At 40.2% G+C, this 12,120-nt stretch overlaps 1 protein-coding gene across 2 annotated transcripts in view; it reads right to left on the bottom strand.

The window, feature by feature from the left end:
• SLK (STE20 like kinase) overlaps nucleotides 1-11,787 on the bottom strand; it is a 61,752-nt gene extending 49,965 nt beyond the window's left edge. For both annotated transcript variants that reach the window (XM_001114162.5, XM_001114185.5), the window contains exon 1: nucleotides 11,023-11,787. In XM_001114162.5, the coding sequence (XP_001114162.3) occupies nucleotides 11,023-11,172 (150 nt within the window). In that variant the 5' untranslated portion in view covers nucleotides 11,173-11,787. The remainder of the gene's footprint in view (nucleotides 1-11,022) is intronic.
• Between the last annotated feature and the right edge of the window lie 333 nt (nucleotides 11,788-12,120).

Here is a 12,120-nt window from a genome sequence, read left to right as displayed (position 1 = left end):
AGCCTCCCAAAGTGCTGGGATTACGGGCATGAGCCACCGCACCTGGCTCTACTTTATCTTTAAATGTTAATAAGCCATAACACAGACCTTTAAAATTTTAAGAGACTTTATAAAGCTCATGCCATACAACATACCAACTGGAAATAAAACATGCTTTACAAGCAAAGATAAAATATCTTGGCTGGATACAGTGGTTCATGCCTATAATCCCAGCACTTTGGGAGGCCAAGGCCGGCAGATAGCATAAGTCCAGGAGTTGGGGACCAGCCTGGCCAACATGGCGAAACCCTATCTCTACTAAAAAATACAAAAATTAGCCGGGTGTGGTGGCACATGCCTGTAATCCCAGCTACTTCAGAGGCTGAGGCATGAGAATCACTTGAACTTGGGAAGCGGAGGTTGCAGTGAGCCAAGATCATGGCACAGTACTTCTGCCTGGGCAACAGAGCAAGACCCTGTCTCAAAAAAAAAGTAAAATTAAAATTAAAAAATAAAATATCTTGATTTCCAGTACATTTCGTTAAAATTGAGATGCTAAAATGACAACATACAAAGATAAATGAAATTAACTTTGCTCACACTTTCCAAGAGAGGAGGAAGGGATGGAAGGAGGGATGATTCAAATACCTTCCCTTTCTAAAGAAAGCACTCAAATTAACTAATGTTTCAGCATTAATTTATAGGAAGAAGTGTGGGCTGATAAGCTGGTAAGCTGGAAAAGTTGATCATCTTATAAATTAGAAGAACAATAAAATATTGTTTTTATACTCCATACGTACATTCAGTAGTTACATCCTTACAGATAAAAAACAGAAGGTTAGTAAGAAACACAGGAATATAAAATAACTGCCCTGGTCTTGACATTTTTCTTCCCATTATCTTGAGATGAGATTATCACTTAAAAACTACTTCTGAAAATGATTCCTCTTTAAGAAAAAAAAAAATTCACTGAATCGATTAGTTCCTTGCGTTAAAATTTTTTCTGAAATTTCAAAACCATCTCAGTTCTCATTTTGGTACATAAAAGTGACAGATTTTTATAATAAAAAGGCAACATTTCATACAGTGACAACAATAGCATCTTATATTCAAGCAGAAGTGTACCTTGGCATAGAGACACTACTGTGGCAAAATAAGAATTAACTGCTTCTGTTACAGAGTTGTGTTAAAGATCTGTGTGAATTTAAACACAGATTTACAAAGAAGAAACATGGGAATAAAGTAGCATGTCACTTTATCTAGAAGTCTATGTCAGCACATAAACAATAACTTTCTGGTTGAAAACAGAAAACTAAGAAGGAAAGTTTAAAACCTTAAAATTGTGCCAGAAAATATAGTATAAAATAATTCACTAAATTACTAACATTTCCAACGTCAGGTTATTTAAAATTGTTCAGAAAGGATTAACATAATTAGACAAGTAAAAAAAAACAAGGGTACAAATAATTGAAAGGAGAAAATCCTTAAGAAAAGAAAATGAAAAAGAGAAACAGATAATGAATGGATAAATGGATGAATGGATGGATAGATGTGTGTAATAAAGTCAGTATAGCAAAATATGAACACCTGTAGAATCTAGGTAGTGGATACATGTATGTTCACCATACAACTTCTTTTACATGTCAACATTTTTATAGGATTGAAAAATTTCAATGTTGAGGGGAAAATAAACAATAAAAGCAATCAATAAGGTTAAGATATTATAGAATAGTAATTAATAGCTTTCTTATATCCAAACAATAATTGCAAAACATAATGGAAGAACTATCCCATTCAAAATAGTAGCTGAAAAGATAAAATATCAAGGCAAAAATTTAACAAGGAAATGCAGAACTCGTATGAAAAAATATTAAAATTTTAAGGGATAATAGCTGTTTGAGGTTGTTTGAGACGAGGTCTTGCTCTGTCACCAAGGCTGGAGTGCAGTGGCACAATCACAGCTCACTGCAGCCTCCACCAAGTTCTAGGGATCCTCCCACTTCAGCCTCCCCAGCAGCTGTGACCACAGGCGAGTGCCATCAAGCCCAGCTAATTTTTTTTACTACTTCCCGTAGACATGGGGTCTCGCTATATTGCCCAGGCTATTCTTGAACTCCTGGGCTCAAGCAATCCTCCTGCCTCAAATTTATAAAGTGCTGGGATTATAGGCATCAGTCACTGCACCTAGCCAGATAACAGTTTTTACTGAGGTTTTGGGGCAAGCAAAAGCAGTATTTGTTCACTCTGTTTATTTTCAACCTTTGTTTTCTAATAAATTTATTTTCTAATTTTAAAATACCTCTATGGATCAGGAAAAAGAATTAAATAAATGAAAAGCAATCTACATTGTAGAAAAAGGACCTCATATCCTACAAATCATTAAAGAAAAAATAAATAACCAAAAATGTTAATAGACAAATGAGTAACACAGATGAATCCTGAAAAATTACACTCAAACAGTGGTACTGATTCTGCCATCCAGGAGACATTTGGCAATGTCTGGAGGTATTTTAGGTTGTCACAAAGAGGTAGGGTCAGGGAAGCATCCTACAGTGCATAGTACAGCCCTCCATAAAAAAAGAATTATCCTGTCCAAAACGGCTGTACTGCCAACACTGAGAAACCCTAGGCTAAGTGCAAAAAGTCACACATGTTAAGAACACATATTCTATGTCTCCCTTTATTAAAAAATTCTAGAAAAGGCAAAATTACAGAGTCATTTCGAAAGCAAGTAAGGACTATCTTGAGCTTGGTGTGGGAATAGAAACTAACTGCAAAATAGGCACATGGGAACTTTCTATGGGTGACAGAAAGGTTCCAAAGCTGGATTGTAGTAATGGTTGCAAAACTATACAGATTTGGCCGGGCGCGGTGGCTCAAGCCTGTAATCCCAGCACTTTGGGAGGCCGAGATGGGCGGATCACGAGGTCAGGAGATCGAGACCATCCTGGCTAACACGGTGAAACCCCGTCTCTACTAAAAAATACAAAAACTAGCCGGGCGAGGTGGCGGGCGCCTGTAGTCCCAGCTACTCGGGAGGCTGAGGCAGGAGAATGGCGTGAACCCAGGAGGCGGAGCTTGCAGTGAGCTGAGATCCGGCCATAGCACTCCAGCCTGGGCGACAGAGCGAGACTCCGCCTCAAAAAAAAAAAAAAAAAAAAAAAAAACTATACAGATTTACTAAAACTCACAAAATTATATACTTAAAATGGGTGAATTTTGTGGTATATAAATTATACCTCAAAATAGTTTTTTTTTTTTAATTGGGCAAATAACCAGGAATTCCACAAAAAAAGATACGCAAATATTGAATAAGCACATAAAAAGGCACTCAACTTCATTAGTCATCAGGAAAATGTAAATAAAACCACCACACTCAACAGAATGGCTAACAAAAAACATTAAAGATAATATTAGTAACAATACCAAGTGTAAGTGAAGACAGAGAGCAACTGGGAAAACTCCCATACCCTACTGACACGAGTGTAAATTGGTACAACCACCTTGGAAGACTGGTAATATCTTCTAAAGCTGAAAATACATATAACCTATGACCTAGAAAATTCCTTCCCAGTATATAACCAACAGAAAAAATGGCATATGTGCACCAAAATGCACAAGAATATTCATGAATCGTATTTTTTTTTAACTAAAAAAATTTAAGGCTGGACACGGTGACTCACACCTGTAATCTTAGCAATCTGGGAGGCCAAGGTGGGCAGATCTCTTGAGCCTAAGAATTTGAGACCAGCCTGGGCAACATGGCAAAATCCCATCTCTACAAAAAATACAAAAATTAGCTGGGCATGGTGGCAGGTACCTACAGTCCCAGCTACTTGGGAGGCTGGGGTGGGAGGATCACCTGAGCCCGGGGAGTTGATCACGCCACTGCACTCCAGCCTGGATGACAGAGGTGAGACTCTGTCTCAAGAAAAAAATAATAATAAAACAAATAAAGATGGGATCTCCCTATGTTGTCCAGGCTGTACTTGAACTCCTGGGCTCAAGCGACCCTCCCACCTTGGCATCCCAAAGTGCTGGGATTACAGGCATGAGCCCCTGCACCGGGCCATGAATCATATTCTTAATATACAAAAAGTGTAAACAATCCAAATACTACAGAATGGATAAATTATAATATTTCATAAAATACCAAAGCAAAGAAAAAGATCAAATGATTACTACATGCAACGACACGGATGAAACTCACTCACATAATGTTTAGCAAAAGAAGCCCAATACAAAGGAATATATTAAATGATTACAGGATTAAAAGAATCATGTAAATGATTATATGAAGCCCAAAAACACACCAATAAGATTGCAGTAGTCTGAGTAAGAGACTGCAGCAGTTTTGACTAGTGAAATGACAGTGAAGAAAGAAACAAGTAGATCTGAGAAATATTTAGTAGGTAGAATTAACAGGCCTTGGTGCTTAATTAGGTTTGGAGGGGAAGGCAGCAACAGGTGTTAAAAATGACCTCTAGGTCTCTGGCCTATGCAACTGGTAGATGGAAGTGGTAATTACTGAATGGGAACACAGAAGGAGCAAATTTGTGGCTGACATCATGAGCTGAATTAGTTCATCTTTTGGACTTGCAGTTTAAAGTATCTGTGAGATATCTAAGCAGAAATCTCTAACAGACGGTTGGATGTGTAGATCTAGAGTTCAAAAGGGAAGTATTAGGGTAGAGACAGAAATTGCATTTAGATGGTAACTGAAGCCATGGGAGAAGGCGGGTTCTCTTAAGAAAAGGAGAAGGCGGCCTATACCTAAGCCCTGTGGAATTCCCACACCTTAAAGACAGAAAGAGGAAGAGTCAGCAAAGGAATGTGAGGAACAGACATAGAGGTGGAAGGAAAATCAAGAGTATGGTGACTTAAAAGCCAAAAGATGAACTTTTTAAAGGAAAGAATGGTCAAGTATCTCAAATGGTCCTGATAGGTCAAGTAAGAATGGTAAGTGTACCCTGAATTTAGGGACGTGAAGAATCTTAAGACCATGGCAAGAGTCATTATTGGGGGAAGTGGTGGGTGGAGGTTGTCAAATAAATAATACAAGAAAATGTCACAGAACTGAAGGACGTAAGTCTTTGGATTGAAAGGACTAACCAAGAGCCCAGCAAAACGAAGGAAGATGACGAGACCTACATCAAAGTACATCACCATGAACAGAGGATAAAAGAAAATCCTAAAGGCTATTAAGAGAAAAAGATGGCAAAGGATCCAGGAAGCAAAATGGCATCAGACATTCAACAGCAACTCTTGAAGCCAGAAGATAATGAATGGAAGAAAGTCTTCAAAACTAACAGACTCTAAATCTTAAAAATTCTTTAAAAACTTACTTTTAAACTAGAATTATATATATTAAGTTGTGACCTTATAATAAAGACATATTTAGACAGGCAAGTTCTTAAAAACTATGTTTTCTATGGATCCTTTCTCAAAAGGCTACTAAAGGCTGTACACAACAAAAACAAGGAGGAAATACGAACAGGAAAAACAAAGTGTTTAAAACATCCTTGAAGTAGTTGGTGTTCCCAAAATTTCTAGGGAAAAAACTGTAACTCATTATTAAGATACTAAAAAAGACCTAAACAGAGATAAAACATGCACAGGTGGGAAGACTCAATATCAAAAAGAGGTTAATTTTTCCAAAACTAATTTATAAATTCAATGAGCTCTCTCCCAAAAAAACAGGGTTTTTTTGTTTTTTTGGTTTTTTTTTTTTTGTGGCACTCAACCAGGCTAACTCGAAAATGTACACAGAAGCCCTGAGGGCCAAGAATAATACTAAACTATGTTGAAGAAACAGCAGACATTTATTTTAATGCTTTTCTAATTAAGACAGTGGGATACTGGTACAGGAATAGACAAATAGATCAATGAAGAGAACAGAGAATGCAGAAACAGACACATGCTACACAACAGAGCACTGCAGAGCAGTGGGGAAATATTTTTCTTTCCAGTGAATAGTTCTGGGACAATCGTGTATCCATATGGGGAAAAAAATGAAACTGGACCCCTACCTCACACCATTTACAAAAATCTAGGTAGATTGTAGATCTAATTGTCAAAGAAAAGCAAAACCATAAAGCTTTTAGAAGATAATATAGAAAATTATCTTCATGATCACAGGCTAGGAAAAAATGTCTTACATAACACAAAAAGCATCAACTGTAAAGGAAAAAACTGACAAACTGGACCATGTTAAAGAATTCATAAAAAGACACTACAATGAGAATGAAAAGACAGGTCTCAGAATGAGAATATACTTGCAATAACTATCACCAGCAAACAGTTAAAATTCAAAACACATATATTGTACAGACACACACACACACACACACACTCAACATATAAACAAAAAGACATCAATAGAAAAATGAGTAAGAGACCCGAACACAAGAAATTCAGATTACCAAAAATATATTAAAAGAATTATTTTTAGTAATCTGTGAAAGGTGAATTAAACACACAATAAGAAATGTAACACATTATCAGGCTGTCAAAAGTTTAAAATTCTGACAACACTAAATGTTAGCAAAGATGCAGGGCAAGGAAATTCTTAAACTGCTGGTGGGAATGTAAACTTGTGTAATTAGTTTGGCATCATCTGGTAAAATTAAAGATACACTACCCTATAACCTAGCAATTCCATTCCTGGATTAACACTTAGTGAAACTCATGCATATGTGCAACTACTATTTTGTGTAAGAGCCAAAAACTGAAAGCAACCAATATATCCACTAATAGTACAATAGTAAATAATTGGTGATATCATCATATAACAGAATACAATGCTACAATAAAAAAGAACTACAGCTCTATGTGATAAAGATGAACCTCACAAACATAATACTGACTTTGAAAGAAGCAAGACACAAAAGAATATGCTCAATATGATTCCATTCATATAAAGCTCAAGTGCATACAAAACTAAATTTATAACATTTAGGGATATAAACCTAGACAGTAAATGATTAAGAAAAGCAAAAAAACGAATAATTTAAAGATATGATAGTGGTTTCCTTTAGGGAGAGAGAAGGTATTAGACACAGAAAGGAGGCAACAGGGATTCTCGGGATGCAACAGGGATGTTGGCAGAATTCCTTGACACTGATGGTTGTTAATAATTAATTCACTTCATTATCTGCTAAATGTATATGTTTCCATACTTTTTAATACAAAGATTATATATTTTACTATTTTTTAAAAGACACAAAGCCATCAGTTGTCATACAGAAATCACTTTCATCCAGCACACAGCCAAGAGTTTAGTTTCAACTGGTTTAATAGATAATATAGCTTTCCAGAAATGCAATTCAATTAATATCTTATGTCATTCTTTTTTTCTGTTAAAAACAAAAGAAATCCAGTGGGGGGAGCAGGGGGCAGTGGCTCACGCCTGTAATCTCAGCACTCTGGGAGGCCAAGGCAGGCAGATCACCTGAGGTCAGAAGTTCAAGACCACCCTGGCTAACATGGTGAAACCCTGTCTCTACTAAAAATACAAAAAATTAGCCAGGCACAGTGGCATGCACCTGTAGTCCCAACTACTCTGGAGGCTGAGGCAAGAGAATTGCTTGAACCTGGGAAGCAGAGATAGCAGTAAGCCAAGATTGCGCCACTGCACTGCAGCCTGGACGACAGAGAGGGACTCCATCTCAAAAAAAAAAAAAAAAAAAAAGAAATCCAAAGATTAAAAAATTGTGAAGGATATGACCTATCTTCATTTATATATCAAATAATACTATTTTTAAAAGAGAAAATAAATTTAAAGTAGTGAAGTTTTTTCAGGCAAGGAAGTAACTGCTAAATGTGTACAGTGCTGGACTGAGTGGAAGGAATACAAGTATACCATGGAAGAATGACACAAACTAAATACACAACATGATTACCTATAGGTTACACACCCCAAATCTGAAAATCTACTCTGAAATGCTCCAAAATCTGAAACTTTGAGTGCTAACATGACATGATGTTCAAAGGAAATGCTCACTATAGCATTTTCAATTTCAGATGTTCAATAACTAAGTATAATGCAAATATTCCAAAATCCAAAAAATTCCAAAATCCGAAACACTTCTGGTCCCAAGCATTTGGGAAATGGGATACTCAACCTCATCTCTATTTACAATATGATCTTTGTAAGTTACCAATTTCCATAAGCAAATGATAGAATCAAGTTTATAAACAGTTTTCTACTACATACTACTATGTACAATGTTAAGGTTCCACAGCTTTTTCCCCCAAATATAAGGAAGTTTATAAATCCTCAATTTCTACGGAATCTTGAAAAACAAAAACTTTTAGAAAAAAGAGGCCATAAGAAGTCAGATAAGTTTTAATTTCAAATTTTATTTTTTTAAAAACTCACACCCTACTCCTTAGAAGCAGACAGCAGTGAAATGAAAAAAGAAAAAATAGTGCCAGCCCACGCTCTTCAAATATCATGCTAAAATACAGTCATCAAGACCACAGAAATTCTTCTTGACACGATTTTATAGTGCTCAAATAACTACATGAAATAAGACTCTTGTTTTTCAGAAAATTTTCAATTAATGTCTCAGTATAGGAAGATAGATCACATTTTGCAGAAAGTGTCGTGAAAGAATAACACAGGGCTTTAGTATCTCCACACAATCTGCCCATGCCATTAGAAACCAACAAAATGGTTTATTATCTTCTTGGTTCCTTTTCCTATCTCACCTGATATTTTGCATCTATGAGCTCTAAATGTAATTTCTACCATTTACTGAGCCCTTTCAATGTGCCTTATATTTATTATCTTCTTTAATCCTCACACTGAGGATATCTTACGGATGAGCAAAGTTAGGTATAGGACAAATAAGAAACTTGTTCAAGGTCATATGCTGCTATTGCGTGAGAGAGCTGTTATATTCCAACTTCAGAGCCAGTGCTCTTACTACTAAACTGTTTATATTCGATAAAACATATTTACACCATGAAAACTGCCCATAATCACCTACCACCTTCTAACTACAAGATTCTAGGTGCCTTGAGGATTTATTTTTGCCTTTCCAGGCTAAGTACATACTCACAGAACTTTAATGGGTGAAAGAATCTCAACTCTTAAGAAAGTCAGTATTATGGCTAAGAAAACGGAGGCCCAGAGAAGTTATGTGTTTTGTCCAGGATTACAAAGCCGGTTTCTGACAGCCAGCACTAAAACACAACGCTAGATTCCTAGGAGTGATCTTCCCACTACACTGAAGCCTTGCATCTTATGTAGCTCTTGCTGAAACCCATACTCTACCCTCCACACAAATAACAAAGCTTATTTTGCCAACTTCCACAGCATATGATAGCTTCCACGATAGCATTCATATGTAGATAAAACACATTCTTTCATTTCAACAAGTAAACAGATACATCACTATATGCTAAGGCAGTGGATGAACCCAAATACATATCAAAATTTTGGCCCTTAATTTTATTATAGAAACATAAACATATTAACTGTAATAAGTGACGAGTGCTATAATAGCCATGTGAACAATGTGTTCTGAAAGCACACAGAGAGGAGTAGATACTTCAGCCTGGATAAAGAATGAGGACTGGGGTTTTGACATGATGCATTTGAGGCAGGGCAAAGGCAGAAGTATAATGGTGCTTAGAAAGTAGCCGGCAGCCGGGGATGGTGGCTTCCCGCCTGTAATCCTACCACTTTGGGAGGCCGAGGCGGGCGGATCACCTAAGGTCAGGAGTTCGAGACCAGCCTGACCAACATAGAGAAACTCTATTTGTACTAAAAATAAAAAATTAGCCGGGCGTGGTGGCACATGCCTGTAAGCCCAGCTACTCCGGAGGCTGAGGCAGGAGAATCGCTTGAACCCGGGAAGGGGAGGTTGCAGTGAGCTGAGATCGCGCTATTGCACTCCAGCCTGGGCAAAGAGCGAAAAAAAAAAAAAGGAGTGGGCAAAATGCTCTCATTTCTTCCAGTGACTGTTAAAATAAAAAACAATACTAAATATGGGCTCAGAAGACCTGAGTTCAAGTCTAGGCTGAGACTCATGTGGCTGTGAACAATTTCAATATCTTCATCTGTGAAATGTGGATACTAATACTGACCTGCCTACCTCACAAGATTTTTATGGGGGCCAAATTATTTGAAAGTACTTAACTTCAAAGCCCTGTATAAACGTAAGTTATTTTCTTACGTTTTCACTTCTAGGCAACCCTGTGGGTCCTTCCCCTAAACGCTGTCTCATAAAAAATTCGCCCTTCAGGATGAAAATACTCCAATGACATCATTCATATGTCTAGGAGATATATTATTACTAGGAGACCATATTACTAGGAGATAGTAAACAGTTAACATTAGTGCCTTCAGGTTGAAACGCCAAGCTTCTTCCTATTGAAATAAATATATGCGTGTGTGTTTTTAATTTCTTAAGCGCTGATACTTCTAGTCAATGCTTACTATAAATATATTTAAAACTAGTACCACATGAAGGTCTTCTTTTGGAAATTTTGTCAGAAATTCCATTCCATTTTATAGTATGCTGTAGAGCAACCAACTCAAGAAGAGACCGCAAGTAGCAATCACTTTGATCCCAACTAGTTCTGTATTAGCTCTAGATACAACCAGAAAAATACCCTGGACCCTAAAAAGGGAACTGTTACACTACAAGCATGCACGCGAATGCAGGCAGTAGACAAATCCACTGCAAAGTGCAATGAGTTTCTCATTCTAAAATACCTGAAGGGCACAACCAGACCCCTCCTATAAATTAAGGAACACTCTCATTTCCTTTGAAGTTCCACAGAGTAGACTTTATAACCCTGTCTCCCTTTCCAATCGCTCTTTAAACTCCATCCAGGCCCCATTTTGTTCCGTAAACCCGACTTCTTACCTACTCCTTGGATGACCAGCCAAGTAAAGTTGCATCGAACCATAACAGTCAAAAGAAGGAGCAAGAGACAGGAAAGGGACTAGGGGAGCAGAAGTCCTCCCGCCACTCCAGGGCAGTGGCTGTTTTATCTTCGCAGTACAACTTCCCGTTTTCTCCTTCTTACCTTGTACACCTTCCCAAAGGCTCCGTCGCCCAATTCTCCTATAATCTCCCAAAAGTCTTCGGGATTCAGGTCCCTCTTCACGTGTTCGTACTGCTTCTTCTTCTTCTCGCTCCCCAACTTGAAGATCTTACGGAAATTGAAGAAGGACATTTTTCCTCCCAACACAGAGTTCCTTGCACTTAAGGACTAAAAACAATAAAAGGCAAAGTTTCTCCTCCCTGCTCTCCCGCGCGAGCCCGGCTGGCGGCGGCGGGCGCGGCGTCCCTCGGCCCCCGCAGCTCCGGCCGGGCGGTCCCGGGAGAAGGCGGGGCGGCGACCCGGGCTCCGGCCCGCGGTGGGGGTGCTGCGCGAGCGGCCCCTCCGCCAAGCCCGGCCCGCGAGCGGCGCGGTGGGCACCTCGCCTCCGGCCCACCCTCCGGGAGCGGCACCTGCCCGCAAGCTCGCTCCCACTCGGCCTGGTCCGACGGGTCCGAGCGGTCAGGACGCCCGTGGCGGCGGCGGCGGCTTAGGCCCGTGTCACGGCGAGTCTCCAGGGGCGGCGGCTACTCCGGGAAAGAGAAGCGGCCGGCGGCCTCGGAGGCGGGCAGTCGAGGAGCCGAGCCCTCCCGCCTCGGGCTGCGAGCCTAGGGTCTCCTCCGCCGCCGTCCGCTCCCGCGGCGCAAGGCCCGCGCGTCCCCTCGGGTCTAGGGCGCCGCCGCCGCCTCCGCCGCCTGGCTCCCTCCCTAGCCCACACAGCCTCGGCCTGGAGCGCGCGCCGACGCCGACTCCGTAGCGCGCCCGCGCGCTTTCCCGGCTGCGCGCCCGCCCGGTCACGCGCCCTGCTCACCGCGCGCTCGCGTTGGGGCGTCCCCTCTGGCCCCGCGCACGCGCGCTGGGTCCCGCAGACTGGCTGTCCCCGAGGGTTCGCGTGAGCGGAGCACCGGGTTTGGGGTGCGGGGGCCTCGTGTGATGGACGCATTTGCTCTTTGGTCCCTGACGATTGTTTCTCATTTGCCCTCCAAGGCCCAAATCCTGTCAGTCCACGACCTTGGTGGAGCGGCCCCCGTGGGCAGGACCCTGTTGATTGTGCTAGCGGATGTTGCCTCCATTCTGGATCTG

The sequence above is a fragment of the Macaca mulatta genome, chromosome 9, assembly GCF_049350105.2.
Source record: "Macaca mulatta isolate MMU2019108-1 chromosome 9, T2T-MMU8v2.0, whole genome shotgun sequence".
NCBI classification, from domain to species: Eukaryota; Metazoa; Chordata; class Mammalia; order Primates; family Cercopithecidae; genus Macaca; species Macaca mulatta.
This window is presented reverse-complemented; position numbering and strand designations above follow the sequence as displayed.